General features: G+C 48.3%; 1 protein-coding gene across 2 annotated transcripts in view; it reads left to right on the top strand.

Annotated features, from left to right (window-relative positions):
• Positions 1-6: 6 nt before the first annotated feature.
• The window catches only part of Epb41l4b (erythrocyte membrane protein band 4.1 like 4B), a 149,994-nt gene continuing 134,140 nt past the window's right edge, over positions 7-15,860 (top strand). For both annotated transcript variants that reach the window (XM_028779919.1, XM_028779920.1), the window contains exon 1: positions 7-289. In XM_028779919.1, coding sequence (XP_028635752.1) covers positions 23-289 — 267 coding nt within the window. In that variant the 5' untranslated portion in view covers positions 7-22. The remainder of the gene's footprint in view (positions 290-15,860) is intronic.

The following is a 15,860-nucleotide window of genomic DNA, read 5'->3' as shown; positions in this document are numbered from 1 at the left end:
CCGGACCTTTGGCCGCCGCTCCATGCAGCGCTACGCGCGGGGCGCGGCGGGGCGCGGGGCCGCCGGGCTGGGGGACGAGCGCGACGGGGGGCCGCGAGGGGGCCCGGCCGCCGTCGCCAGCTCCTCAGTGCTGCCCGCCGCGCCCGGGGGCAGCGTGTTCCCGGCCGGCGGCGGGCCCCTGCTCACGGGCGGCGCGGCTGTGCACATCTCCGCCTCAGGAGCTGCCAAGGCCACCCTTTACTGCCGTGTCTTCCTGCTCGACGGAACCGAAGTGAGCGTGGACCTGCCGGTGAGTGACGCGGCGCGTGCGGGGCACTGGCAGCCTGCGCTTCTTGGGGCAGAGCCCCCTGCCCCAGTGGTTCTTTCCCTCTGGGACGCTTCCCGGGCTGCTTTTGGGGGACCCCTCCCCCATCTCCTGCCAGTCTTCCCTAGCCGTGAACCCTCCTGGACCACCAGCCCGGTTATACTCTGGGGCCCAGTCTTTGGCACCTTGCACCGCAGGGTTGCGGCCCCCTTCTTTGGCGACCACCTAGGTTTTTTGTGCCTCACTCCTACCCCATGCTACCCCATACATACGTCCCCACGTCCCCTCCCCTTGGCGCAGGTGGCCGGCATTCCCTGCCAATGTTGGCCTTCCGATGCTGGATTGAGTAGAATTTTTCAAGCGACGCAGGGCTGTTCCGGGGGTATCCCGCTTTGGCTGTCAGGCCTTGGTGGAGAAGAAATCCTTGCCTGCTGCTCAGCAGGTGCCCTAAGTTTGGGAAGAGGCTTAGGGAACAATTTTACCGCTCTGCCTTCTGCCGATTCCCTATGGATGACCCCCCATAGGAAGCCTATCCTAAAGTGCTCCCTGGCTCACAACCTTGCTGGGAGTGGAGCGACTTGGGAGCCAACTCAGGCCAGGTCAGCTTTGAACGGACAGAAGCCTTGGCGTGCTGGGAGTTGGCTCCGGCCCCTCTGGACTGGCCTACCCACTCGTTCCCACACCCGGCAGTGTGCGTGGGACGCACAGGGCATCCCGGGGTGGCAGCACCAGGGCCTGAGTCCCGGCCACACACCTACAGGTGGTTGCACCCGGGCCCAGTTCCAGTGGCAAGCTAGGCCAGCGCCAGTGTCTCCGACAGGGAGTCCAGCCGCCAAAAGAACCTTTCTGGCCGAAAGGGCCAGTCAGATCCCGATCAAACGATGCACTAACGGGCGCCCACTGCGCTGCGGCAGACGGAGCCTTCGGGAATCTTTGGGCTTGACTGAAGACACTGCAGTAATTGAGCTTTAGATGAGTTACAGATTGTCCAGAGCGTTTAGGCCTCCGGACAATCTGTAACTGGGTGGCAGGGAATTCTTTGGACTTAAGGAGAGAGCCCTTAACCTGTAAGGGTTTCAGATGGGAAAAATCAGCCTTGCTAGTTTGGGCTCTAAGGCTGCTTCGTGTGGGTTTTATATGGAGACAGTTTCAATTTATGATGGTTTCATTTTTGTGGTTCCTGTGCTCTATAGGAGAGCATTTTGTCACAGAAATATCCTCGCGAGGCCTTTTCATAGAAAAGGTGCCAACATTCCCTAGCCCAAAGCTGTTGTCTTTTAAAAAGCATATATGTCACCGCTCCCCAAGAATGAGGCTCTCCAGCTCATGCAGAGAGGCAGCCTGAGAGCGGGGAGCAGAGGCTAGGTGAGTGGGCAGCTTGGGTTGAGTGAGGATGTGGCGCAGTTTGCATCTGGCAAAGGAATAATATCCTTGGGAACTTTATCGGTGCTCCTTGCCTGGTAGTTTTCTTGTCTGTTCCCCAGGGATAATTGGCTTATAAAATGTATTGCTACTGTCAGGTTTGTGCGACAGGCTTAAGTGGTGTTTCTGAGATGAAAAATTGCAAACGGAGTAAAGTGCCTGTGTGCTAAAGAGATCCAAACAGGTACACAAATGAACAGGTTGGGAAGCTGACTGACTGCAGCCGGTGGGGGTATGGGGGAGGGGAAACAGTGGCATCCTAAAAGGCTTCTTTCCTTTTTATAAAAGGGCACAGAAGAAGTCCTCCATCTCGGGTTTCCTTCGATGTCAGATCTTTTTGATGCTTTTTTTTTTAATGTGTGATTTAATGAACCTCGAGTTTTATTTATACATACAGACATATGACTATGCACCATGTCCATAGACAAATAAAAAGCAAATAAATGCTGGCTTTGTTGTGTGAGCTCTCAGGGAGGGAAGATGAAGAAAAATTGCCAGTGAACATGGCTCATTGATTTAAAGATTTATTAGATATTGGAATTGCATCAGTAAATCTCCTCCTCTAATCTTCCCAGATCGGAGTGCTAGTCCCTGTAATTAATTCTCCCAGTTACTCGGTTTATCGCCAGGCGGTGGCTCCCTTGTGAATTTGTGATGTTTGTGCTGTTCCTCAGACCCACTTTACTGGATTCCTTTTCCGTGTCTCCTTCTAGACATTTGACCCCACATGTACTTGTTCTGTCTCTGGAGTTTTACTGCTTTCTGGGCTATGGCCTTGCCTGGCTGCTTGTCACACAGGATTTACCTTTGACCTCGTACCCCTAAGCTTCCTTCTATATTGGATCACTTTCATAAAAACCCAGGGACCTAGCCAGACTAACTATGACTCCTTTGTAATTAAAACCCTCTGGTAGCTTCAGGAAGTCCTTTGCTCAGCACACAAAAGTGGTAATGTGTTGTCATAAACCTTTTTATTAGCCCCTCTCAGGACAGACACTTGTGTTCCAAAATGGCCTCAAACACAGTAACACACTCAAGTATGACCAGGCTGTGGCACCTTGTAGCCCTTACTCATCATTTATGGGGTGACTCCAGTGTGCTGAGGTACTTTCTGTAAACACAAAGGTCAGGGAAATGTGGCCCGGAGGCTCCTGGAATACACATTTGGAAAGATGCTTTGTATTCTAAGTGATGCTAGTAGGAGAAACCCTCCCTGGTGGGATGTTTCAGAAGGTTGAGATGGGCAGGTTGGGGGTGTAGGGTGTGAGGTGGGTGTCGTGTAAGAAAGACTTCCTGAACTTTTTGAGGCTTGAAATGGGAGTGGGTTAAATCCACTGTTACTTGGCAAAGCCACAGTCCAGTTGTCATAATTAATAAAAGAAGATGCCACTGTCGTTTTCCTAGTGAGTCTTCTCCCAACAGACTTGGAGTTGGGTGGTCTAGTTGGTTGAATCTGCTAGCCTGCCTGGATGTTCTGGGTCCTTCATGTAGAGAGTCAGGGCTTTCTCAACACTGAATAAAAAATAAACAAGAAGGTCTCGCCTATAGTATACAGTCCAAAGTGGGATTGGTGTACAAGCCCAGCTTCCAGGTAACCAACAGTGCCACCCTGAGCCGTTTCTCTTCAGAAACCCAGCCCTCTCAAGAAGGGCACCTCCCTCCTGTTAGTCCAGCCATGCTCAGCCTTCAGGTGTGGTGTGGTCTGCGGGAGGCAGGCACTTTACTTCTGTGAATGCGTCTGCAGATCCCACTGGTTCGTGCGCTTGGCAGCAGCACCCACTGTTGACTCATATTAGCTCTCTGTTGACTAAATCCCTGGCATGGCTCTTGCTTGGTCCCCTTCGCTCAGCCCCCTTCGCTCAGCCCCGCCTCTGTTGCCTGTGGTCTTTCAGCAGCCCTGTGTGCAAAGCTGTTGGGACCAGTGGCTTGCCAGTTAGCACTCCCGCCATGCCTTGCAGGGGAAGGCTGGTTGGCCAGTGTAGCATTTGGCACAGTTGCCCACACTGTATCTGAAACTTGGCATCGACTCACTAGGGTACTGTGCAAACGCAGAGAATTTCAGTGTTACTTTATAGCCCGGCTGCCACCTTGGGCCATTTGGACTCTGAGCATTGGCTTCCCCTTTTTTAAAATGGGGAGATGAAATGATTTAAAACAAATTAGAATGCTTCAGTAAACAGCGAGGCATTGGAGGATTGCTAGAAAGTCAATTTTATAAATGTCTCATCCTTCTCTGTGGAATGTGGAGAAGTATTAAACAATTGTAATATGGACTTTAGAAAAACAAAAGTGAGCCGCACCAGGCAGGCTTCCCATTGATTGGCTCTTGGTTAGTGGGATTGGAAGCTGGATGCTGTATGGGAAATGCTTTTTAAAAAAGCTTCACTTTGGAAGGGAAAAGAAGCCTCCCCACAGGTTCTTAGGACTGGTAGAGCATACGAGGTACAGCATAAAGGTCATATGCCTTATTTAGGAATCGAAAAAGCACATCTGCATCCAATGTATGTAGAGTGACTGAGGCCAGGGGCCATAGAGTGACTGCCCTTTGGTCACTCCCTGGAGGGCTGGAATGGGCTGCTCTAGGAAGGCACACAGAAGGCTAGGTTGTAGGATGCTGCCTTAAGTCCTGCTTCCCCCTCCTTACCTATGCAGAAAGGGGGGGAGGTGTTTCTGACAGTGCAAAACGAAGAAGGTTTTTCATTCAGTGTGTATGCATGCACATACATATATATATATATATATATATATATATATATATATAAATAAATTTAAGATGGTTTTACTGTGTTGCCCAGTTTATAGCTCCCAGCGATGGTCCTGCCTCAGTCCAGCCATCTCTGGTGCTAGGACTGCAGGCATGTCTTAAATGTTTTCAGTTTATCTGAGGAAGTGTGTGTGTGTGTGTGTGCGTTAGTTGTTATTTTCTGCCTCAAATATTTGCAGTGCTCTTGGGGCTGGAGAGGCTTTGGCAATTAAGAACACTGGCTGTTCTTCCAGAGGACCCAAGTTCAAGTCCCAGAATCTACTTGGCAGCTCACAACTGTCTATAACTGTGGTTCCAGAGGACCCACAACACTCACCTGGCACACAGTTGGTCCACAGACATACATGGCAAGCAAACACCTATACACATAAAGTAATAAAGTTAAAAATTAAAGACAAAAATCTGCAGAGTTCATGCCTAGCATTCTGGATTCAGCATTTTGTGGAACCAAGTTCCTGGCTGTTCACAGTCCTCTACTGCAGATGATTCTGATCACTTTGGTCCCTTCACGTTCTCTAGTACACTCTGGCCCTGGTGACAGCCAAAGGCAACTGTACTACACATTAAATCCAGGATAGGTATGCCTGTGAGCGTGTGCCTGTATGTGGCGACTGTGGTGCAGTCTTTGACCTGGGTATTGCCCTGTGTTTCAGAGAGCCTGATTCTGTGATAGTGGAGTGGAGGCTGGGCTGGTGGAGGGATTTGATGCCAGCTACACTGTGGCAGTACTCCAGGTGAAGCGTGAGGAGGGCATCCCTGGGAGAAGGGGCAGAGGGCCCTGGGACAGTTCATAGGTGGAATCAGGTGAGCATGTAGGGGAAGGACAAGGTGCCAGGATGGAGCATGTGTGGATGACAGGCCTCCCCCACCCTGCACTATGGGAAGAATGAGGGAGCAAAAAGGAAACCCCCAAGGTCTGGCTGCCTCAGCTGCCTTGCCTGGTCCAGGTCTTTTCATATAAATAGATATTGGCTAGTGACAGCCCTGCAGCACTTGCCCCGCCCCTCGCCAGACCGTCAGTGGGACTCTTGGTGTCTGTCCCCATGGGTCATGAGATTGTGTTGTTTCTGTAAAGCGTGTCCTTATTATAAAAGGTAAGCTGAGCTGGGAGTGAGTGAGGTGAGTGGTAGGCATCCTTCTTTGGTGGGATGTGGCAGAGACTGCCTGAAGCTGGTGCCAACCTGGTCAGCATGAGGAAGGCAAGGGTGTGGTTGGTGAGTGGGGTTTCCCCTGGTCTCTTCCAGGACCAGTAACACCCTCCAGAGGTACAAGCTCTGAACAAACATTAACTCGCTCAGTACTTCCCATGTGTATAATTACATTGAATCCTGTCCCTGGTTTTGAAATAGTAGAAGGCCATGAGCTTTTCCCTTACCTTCTTGTGTGAGAACTTAGAAAACTTCTACCCTGGTAACCACAGAGATCTTCCTCCTCCTCCAGTATGTGTCCTTCTTACCGCTGGACCTCCTAGGCTGGCTGGCTGGCTACAGACGTCCCCTTCAGCTACTCTGCTCTACCCAGAGGAAAAACCCTCTTCAGGGGTCTGCACTGTCTGTCCATCATATACATCCCTATCCCACCCCAGCTTTCTACTGCGGGGGTCACCTACTGATTCATCGGTGTGTTTTCTCAGGTTGGCGTGTAGGTAGGCCCTACTCCCTCTTTGTTTTTTTTTTTTTTTTTTTTTGGTTTTTTGGTTTTTTGGTTTTTTTGAGACAAGGTTTCTCTGTGTAGTCCTGGCTGTCCTGGAACTCACTCTGTAGACCAGGCTGGGCTCAAACTCAGAAATCCGCCTGCCTCTGCCTCCCAAGTGCTGGGATTAAAGGCGTGCGCCACCACCGCCCGGCTACCTACTCCCTCTTTCATCTCATAGCTAGAAAGTATAAAGGGGCCAAAGATGTTAAAACAGCTTCTCAGATTTTGTGAGAGGTTGGAAGCTCCGGTGACATTGTACCGTGTCTCTGTCCGTACCTTTAATCTTGGTGTTCATATGGAAATGTGTATTTTGGGTGATGAACTGAAAGGGGCCAATTGGAGAAGCCCTGTTGACCCTGGCCTTACATTGAAGCTATGGGTCTCCACCTGTCACACTCTAGGTATGTACCACAGTGTGTTTGATCCTCTCAGCTCCCTAGTTGGGTGAGAAGCAAGCTTGGAGCCCTCACTACCCCCTACTCTTCCTCCTGTTGGCGGGTTCTCTTGAGTTCCTTGCATCAGAGAACATCAGTGGGAACAGGGTGGTTAGTTTTAAGTGTCAACTTGACACAATGTAGAACAACCTGGGACCTGCTCTGGTGAAGGTTTGTCTGGATCAGGTCATCTTCGGGGCCTGACTGTAGGGGATGGTCTTGGCTATGTTCATGGATACAGGAAGAGGAGCCTCAGTGTGGCTAGCACCACATTCCTCTGAGTTCCCATCTTGAATTGTGTAAGCAGAGAAGTCAGCTTGAGTAGTAGGTGTACACAGATTCATTCTCTTTGCTCCACTGTGGGTGGCACTAGTAGCTTCCAGTTCCTATAACTCAGAATTGTGAATTAAAATAAATCCTTTCTCTCCTCAGCTGTTTTTTTTTTTTTTTTTTTGTTTCTTAATCTGTCGGCTAAGCCTCAGCTCTCTCCTGTAAAACTCAAGGATAACAACAGTTAGTCCCAAGATAATCCCAGGAACCTTGAGCTCAGATCCAGGCAACAGAAATGAGACTAGGAAAGAGAAGACATCACAGTCCTTAACGCCCGTGAAAGCCCGAGCCAGAGCTGGTCTGTTGGCTGTGAGCTGGAGCCTTGCCTGTGCCCCTCTACTCTAGTGTCCCTAATCTTCTATCTTCAGCCTCTGTGGTTCCTCTCCAGCTAACTGCCTCATCTCACCTGGCCACTGGATTTTCATGTCTATTTACAAAAATTGTTTTTCAAAGTGTTTTTGCGTATGCAGGGCAAATCTTCTGTAGTTAACAAAGGCCTATTACAGTGTGTTGGGGGTGGGGTGGAGTGTGTGTGTGTGTGTGTGTGTGTAGGGTGAGTGTCTTTCTTGAGTTCATAGTCAATGTAAGACATACAACTGCATTGGAAGCAGTACAAAGGAGGGGCCGCTGAACTGCGGTAGAGTTGGACAAGCTTTGATGCCCATAGTAACTGGGGCTGTCCCAGAGGATACATAGTAGCACGGCTATTGTGTTTTGCTAGAAGGTATCTGGGCAGCAGGTGCAAAGGCATAGAGGATAAGAGTGGGGAGGAGGGAGCTCACTCACCCTTTGGACTCCTTGGGGCCAGGTATGGAAAGCTGTAAATTCTGACTGTGTGCCTTGTGAGGGACCTTTGAAGTGCATGAGACCCTGGATCTGTGCTCAGGAATTCTATGAAGCTCACAAGGACCGTTTTCCCAAGAGTTTTATAGGAGAGTCAGGCTTAGCTGGCAAGTTAGGAAACTTGTCTGAAGCCACACAGCTAGCAAGGTCCAGCTTCAGGCACAGACTGTGGAGAAAATGATCTGAGAATGGTCTGGCACCTCATCTGGGCATGGGATGGGTGAGTGGCTCTGAGCCTGTCCCAGGGATTCACAGGTGCATGGAGACCCCAGAGTCTTATGAAGATTTCTGCTTTTGAAGGCCATTTGGGACTTCCAGAGCCTGAGTTCCCATCTTTGGTAGACTGAGTGTGGTTTGTTTCTTTTTCTTTTTGTTGGTTTTGGTTTTTGGTTTGTTAATTTGTTTTTCAAGACAGGGTGTCTCTGTGTAGCCCTGGCTGTCGTGGAATTCACTTTGTAGGACAGGCTGGCCTCAATCCCACAGAGATCCACCTGTCTCTGCCTCTGGAGTGCTGGGATTAAAGGCGTGTGCCATGATCAGCCAGTTCTTCTGACTTGAATACCAGTCTTCAACACCTGGGTCAAAAGCAGTCTTCATAAAGAAGTGTCTAGTAGGACAACGTTAAAACTGTCATCAAGAACACCGCTTTTCATCTCACCATCCTGCTGCATAGCAACTGTTGGGTCACACTCCGTTTCTTTGTATAAGCATGGAAGGTTTTGTTTTGATTTGTTTTGTAACCTGGGAGCTGAACCCATGGCCCTATACATGGCTAGGCAAGTATTCTTCATTGTTGGGCCTGTTCTTTTCTTAGCAAAATATTTCCCAACTGTACAAGCTTCCTGAGCTTCTCACCCTCTGTGTTCTGCTTCTGACTGACTTAAATCTGCCCTGCCTCTCTGTGTGTGGCAAGTGAGTAATACCTGCCGCTGGCTCCTCCGTCTCTGGGGGTTGGAGGTTGATACACAGAGCATCTGCTCTGGTGCCTGTTAAGCACCTTGCCTTCCAGGCTCACAGAATTTGTGTCATTTCTTTAATGGTCTTTCCTGGCAAGGTATTACCTTCTCCTTCCAGGGGGTTTCCAGAGAGCAGATGGCCACAGGCCACGTGCCTGGTAAATGTGGTCCATCCGGATCCAGTCTGGGTTTCTGGACTCCCTTTCCATTGCTTCCCCCAGCTCAGGTGCATGAGCAGCCCTCTCCTCGTGTTCCTGGGAACTCCCAGAGAGGACAATAAAGTCCCCTGGCTTTGCTTCACCACACTGTCTCTCTGTCTCTGGAGTTTGGGTTCTGAGTGGTTTTTGCTGGCTCTTTCCCCTAGTCCTACCTAGTTAGTGTGCATAGCTTTTTCTTCTTATAGTTAAGAACTGGAAGACTCCTCAGGGTTCTGTCCTACCATGGTACCACTCAGTGATTGCTTGCCACAGAAAGCGGAGCTTGGTCCTAGGATTGGAGTCTTCCATCTTGCTGGCCTCTCTGAGTATACATCCACAAGTACCTGCAGAGGGGACATCCCTGAGCTTTGTGATGCTCTTCTAGACCCTCATCTGAGTGGTGTCCTCCATGTCACGACCTTAGCTTTTGAGTGGTCTGATAATGCCGATTCAGTGCCTGTTTCATCTGCACCTACTCTAACGTAGAGCTTTTCAAACTTACAAGGTAACACAGAGCTTGCCATTGTAACAATTTTAAGTATATGGCTAGTATACCATCTGCCTCTAGAAACATTTTTCTCTTCTTAAATGGAAACTCTAGCCACATTTTTCATCTCCCCTATGACACAGTACTCCCCACTCCCTACTCCCCACCCCATCCTTTGCCATCTTGGCTGCTTGTGTACCCGTTCTGGAGGAAGCAATAGAACAGGGGTCTAGGAAACCCAGACTGGGTCCAGATGGATCACTTACCGGCATCCTTGTTGGAATGCTCGAAAACAACTTTGCATAGTATTAAAAGGGCAGCTCACCCTTCTTCACTTCCAGGTACATAATCCCAATTCCTGGTGCCCACCATTCTACTTTTTGTCCCTTTGATGTTGACTGCTCTCATCTTGTTAAGCAGATTCCTACAGCATTTGCCCTTCAGTGTAAGGCTTGTGTCATTTAGCAGCGACCCTCCTAGTTGTGGGCTGCATACTGCATATCCAAATCTGAGAATTTTATGGGGTTTGGTCTGCATTACCTCAGACCTCCTCATCCAGTAGTGCCACTGTCTTTGGAACTGTGGAGGCCCTCAGCCCTTATCTCTTGTTCTTATTTTAACTTATTCATTAATTAATGAGTATTTGGGGATGAGAGGCTATGCACATGCTATGGTGCGTGTTTGGCAGGCAGAAGACAACGTGCAGGAGTTGTGCTTACTTTCTACCATGTGGGTCCCGGGACTCAAACTCAGATCTTCACGCTTGGCAACAGGCTCTTACTTTCCTTGCCCATACCTCCTGGTTGATGGGACTCTGGTGTCTCCCTTGGGACTTGCTCTGGGCTCAGTATCTTCTAACCCTGTCTTAGTCTGGCAGTGGTGGGAGGTGATGAGCCAGTTTCCTTTCTCCCGTTATCTTTTTGTCAGAGTTGCCCAGTATTGGCAAGTCTTCTGTCCAGCGTATTAAAAAATGAAATATAATTACAAAAGAATTTTTGTTGAGACAGGACCTCACTCTAGTCCAGGTTGACCTAGCGCTCACTCTGTAACCCATGCTGATCTCAAACTCATATCAAACCTCCTAGCCTCTGCCTTTGAAGTTTTAGATGTGGGCCACCATGCCTCGTCAGATGTTTTAGAACAGGAAGAATTTAAGTCAGAACAATTCAGAGGATCCTTGTACCCCTACTATCCAGCTCAAGCACAAACCAATCCTCAGTGCAGACATGGCTCTGAAATGCTTTACCAGGTACTTCCTGAAGCTTGCCTTAATCCCCTCTTTCTGTTTAAGGACTTTGCCTAAGCAGTACATTGTGAGTTTCTTGTGCTGTGAGCTGAGGTTGTTTTTCTTTTAGCTTTGTGTGCAGAGACCCATCCATTATGATGAGGTACCCGGAGTGCTAACTGCTCTACAGTTACTCTGTTGCATAACTGTAATGGATCCGTTTATCCTTTGGAGACATTCGGGATGTTTTCAGTTTAGAGCTATTTGGGGAAAAAAAACCCATTTTGTCAAACCTCCTTGACTTGGTCCCCAGGTTGGCATTGTGCAAGTGTCTCTTTTAGGACGCATAACTATGGGGGTGGGCTGGACCTCAGAATATTATGCCAAGTTGTTTCCCAGCGTCCCAACAGCACGTAAAGACATCAGTGATCCCTTCTGCTCTGGCGTCAGGCATTCTGCTGCTTTTTTTTGTTTGTTCGGTCTATATCTTCAGTCTAGTGGGAGTGACAGCAATGCTTGTGGTCTTCCTTTTTTGGTACTGGTGATTGAACCAGGTCCTCATGAATGCTGGGCAGGTGTCCTGCTCCTGAGCCAGTACCCTCACCTCCCACCTTCACTTTCTCCCAGTTAATGGTAGAATTAAATGTTAGTCACCAGGATCTCTTTTTGGACCGCTTAGCCTTAGCCCCAGTGCCTGTCTTTGCCACCACTGTGCTTTCCCATTGTGTTGGGCTCTTTGACCCTCACACCTACTCCTCAGTGAGCTCGTCTTATCCCTTCCCTCAGAGAACACAGTCTGCAGGCTTCCTTGGCAGCCTCTCCTCGCTAAAGACGAGTTGTGGGTGTTTGACTCCGCTGTCAACAGCATGAGCTGCATTAGCAGCTGCTGGGGGCTTTGGGTGAGCAGTGAGTGGTGAGACAGTCTTGGCTACATTCTGCCCGTGTTCATGCTGGTGCGTGTGTGTGTGTGTGTGTGTGTGTGTGTGCATCTGCATGTGGAGACCAGAGGATAATTTAGAGTGCTATTCCTCAGGTGCTATCCACTGTTTTGTTGTTGTTGTTGTTGTTTTAATATTTCCTGGGTGTGTGTGTGTGTGTGTGTGTGTGTGTGTGATATGTGTGAATGCATCTGACACAGCAAGTGTGTGGAGGGCTGAGACTCCATTCTGTTTTTCTACCTTTGGGTGAGTTCTGGGCCTCCAGCTTACATAGCAAGTACCTTTACCTAGTGAGCCAGCTCTCAGGCCGTACATTTTAGTTTATTTTAGTTTAGACAGAGTCTCTTCTTGGCCTGGATTCTGTTAATCTGGCTGGTCAGGGAGCCCCAAGGATCTACCTATTTGCTTTTCCAGCACCAGGATATTACAAGTGTGTGTTGGAAATTGAGTTTAGGTCCTCATGCTTTTAAAGTAAGTGTCTTACTGACTGGGCTGTCACCCCAGAACTGTATAATGGACTCTAAATATGGATCATGAGAATTCAGTATTGACCCAGCCACCGTGACTCATTTATACCGGCAGCTATGGCCTTCCCTAGCGACTCTAGCTTAAATTTCAGGTATGCTGTTTCAAACATGTACTTCATTAGGTATCTCTGGAAGAAGTGCTATACTTTAAAAAGTATACACAAGTCTTTGAAAACATCTCAATATAATGTAACAGTTGCTTTTAGGTATCATGTATTTAGCTAATGTCAAGACTTTCCTCAGTTTTTTAGCAGGGTCCAATTGTGCTTTGTTGACTGTCTCTATGAAGCAGTTGGCTAGCCCTCTCTCCTCTTTCAGATTTCATCTATTACCATGTATTTGTTGCAGAAGCTGAGACATCTGTCCTGTATATGTTTCTAATTTTCTGGATTTTGCTATATTTGGTCACCCTGGCAACTGGTTGTATTTGAGGCCCCTGAATCAGGGTGTGTACATCACTGGGATAGGTTTCTGATGCTCAGAAAGTGTGGGTGGAGATACATAACTAAACCTGATATAGATACTCAGTGGGAAGACCTAACATGTAGGACCTGGAAGAAAACTCCTGGATGAATGGAAAATACCAGGGAGAGACTTTGTACTCGGAGGGCAAGCGGGAGATCAGCTTTCAAGGTGGCTGGAACAGCATATGCAAAGGCACTGGGGCTTGAAACAGCATGTTCAAGGTTCCTCCTGCTTCTTGCTCTGTGTCTGCCAGGAAACCTAACCCTTTCCCACTGATCTTGTCTCTTTGAAGAGGCCCAAATTCCTCTCCGTGGACGGGAGGAAGGAACATTTTCTTCTGTGTGCTTTCCGTTTTACCAACAGCTCCTTGATAGACACTTTAAAAAAAAAATTCTGATCTCTCCTGTCTGGGTACCTTTTACCCTTACAGGGAGCCCTCTGCAAGCCCTTTCTATCTCTCCCAGCTGGGTATGCCAGCAAGCCAGAGAACACTCCAGAGAGAATGAAGCCATCTAACTATGGGTTGGTTGGAACCAGTGGAGATCACTGGTTCTGAGGTGGATTTGCATTTCCAGCTGCCTGAAAATGCTCACTGCTCTCTCCGGCGCATAATGAGAATATAAACAGGTCGGCTTTGAGCAGGCGGCTCTCTCAGATTTTCTTGGCAACACCCACTCATTTAGTCGCAAGATACTCTTCCCAAGGCTCCACTGTCTGCCTCTTCTAAAGCAGCCATGGCGGTGTTCTCCAGCCTGTGATATGGACACTGGCATCCTCCAGGCACCTGATATTTGGTAAAGGCCCAGGAGGGTTAGATATTAACCTGCCATGCACCCTCAGCTGCCCATCCCTGGCTTTCATCAGCCGCAAGCCTTTTATTGTTCCTGTGGGCTGGGTCTTGAAACCAAGGCCCAAGCAGCCTGCTCTGTATCTGTTAGTCAGCAACAGTATGTCTTTGATGGCAGTCAGGATGACTGGTCAGAGTCCAGGGAGTGCCCAGGCTGGCTTGGAACAGGGTTCTAGGTCAGGCATCTGAGCCACCAGGGGCAGATCTAGTATGGCTAGGAGCTTTTATGGCACCAGGACAGTCTTAATGGGAGCAGGAGGAATCTAAGCTTGAGAGAATGTTTTCCAGAATACACTACTGTTCTAGAGCTAGCAGTTTGTTGAGCTTTGAATCCAGAAAGCCATAGCATTGTGAGGAGAGGCAAGACCCACTGGCTCCCTTCCCCCATTTTGCTGCAGAGCAAAATGAATCTGTAGTCTTAGCTAAGTATGGAGGTGCATGCAGGCATGCCTGTCCTATAATCTTGGTCCTGAGGATGCAGAGGCAGGAGGATCATTTTACAGTATAGGGCAGCCAAGGTTACATTGTGAGATCCTGTCTGTAAAAGCAATGATATCTAAAGTAAAATCTATAGTCTTCTCAGGCTGTGGTTGACAGACTCTTTAATCCCAGCACTTGGGAGGCAGAGACAGGTGGATCTTGTGAGTTTGAGGCCAGCCTGATCTACAGAGTGAGTTCCAGGACAGCCAGAGCTATATAGAGAAACCCTGTCTGGAAAAACAATAACAACAAAAACCCAGACCAGACCAGACCAAAAAACCATAGAGCTTCTTCATTAAAGAGGCCATAGTCTCTTCATTAAAGAAAAATGGAAAGCTTGTGTGTTGTCTTTGTATGTATGTTTGTATGAGACAGGTACCCAGTGGCGGTCAGAGGACAGACAACCTTGGGTATTTGTCCTTGCCCTGCACTTTGAGGCAGGATCTCTTTAGTGTTTACTGGATGTCCATTAAGCTAGCTGGCCTGTGAGCTTCCAGGGATTCTTCTGTCTCTGCCTCCCATCTCCTTGTAGGAATGTTGAGATTGCAGATGTGTGCAGTTATGCACCACTTTTTAACGTGAGTTCTGAGCATTTGAACTCGGGTCCTCACACTTGCATAGCAAGAAGTTACCCACTGAGCCCTCTCCCTGACTTGTGTTCTCTTTTAAAAGAAAAAGGATTGCATGCACTGGAATTACTGTAATGTGCCATTTAATTTATTCACTCACAGGGAGTTGAGCCTTTGCCATTCAGGAGTTACCCAGATGGCTAGAGTATTCCATTTACCAAAGAGACCTGTTCAATTACAGCTATTTCATTTATCAAAAGAAATAAGCCATAGAGCCCCTAGCTTACATAAGACCCTCTGTGGGGATGACAGATGCTCAGAAGCAGAGCCCCACTTCCAGAAGCCTGTGCAGGGCAGGGTACAAGATTGTCCTTGACATGACATGCTTTGTACACTGCCTGCTCCTCCTTAAAAGGAGACAGAGTGGCTTGTTTTGATGTCCTAGGTGAACCTGCTACAGGTTTATTACTCTCCCAGACTCTAGGCCTCTAGGACTCCACTGAAAGGACGAAAGGACACAACTCCGTGGTGGGTGCCCTTTCCCAGTTGTCCCAGACTTCAAATGGTCTTGGATCGTCTATGTACAGTGTGCCAGCCTTCAGAGCATTGTGGCCCAAGTCATCGGGTCATAATAATGTTGTTTAAATTTTTACTTATTTAGTTTACATATATGGGTATTTTACCTGTATGTATGTCTGTGTGTCATGGGCGTGCCTGGTGCCTGTGGAGGCTAGAAGGGCTCCCCTGTTACAGACAGTTGTGAGCTGCCATGTGGGTGCTGGGAATTGAATGTGGGTCCTCTGGAAGAACATCCAGTAGTAGCCTTAATTACTGAGCTATCTCTTCAGCTCATGGAATAGTGATTTTAAAAATTTTGCTATATTCTAGAATCTCCTGAAGTGCTTTTAATAGTGTCTTTTCTGGGACACACCTCAGGTTCTTGGTAACCCCCAGGATTACTGGATATGGGTAGGGCAGGATGCTATCCCCAGAATGTTTCAAGGCTTCTAGGTGATTTCTTGGGTATCATTAAAATGGAGAACTAGTGTTTTACAGGTCCACATCTTAACAGTTTTGTGTGTGTGCGTGTGTGTACACACAGTCTTGTACATGTATCAGGTTCTCTCCTTTCCTAGTTTTATTTTGTACTTGTGGTACCTCTCTGGCAGACTTGTAGATGTTCTAATTTTAGGGGCATTCTACAGCAAGATTTTGGCCCCATACCCTATAGATAGAACTAGCAGAACCAGACTTGAAACATTTTCAAGTACAAAATTAACAGCCCACAGCCTCTGTGACTGCCACCTTGCAGTCCCTGAGCCAGTCCCCACTTCTCACTCAGCCTGCCTGTTTGCTTCCCCTTTGTTATCTGCCTTT

Source organism: Grammomys surdaster, unplaced genomic scaffold, assembly GCF_004785775.1.
Source record: "Grammomys surdaster isolate TR1022 unplaced genomic scaffold, NIH_TR_1.0 363, whole genome shotgun sequence".
NCBI lineage: Eukaryota > Metazoa > Chordata > Mammalia > Rodentia > Muridae > Grammomys > Grammomys surdaster.
This window is presented reverse-complemented; position numbering and strand designations above follow the sequence as displayed.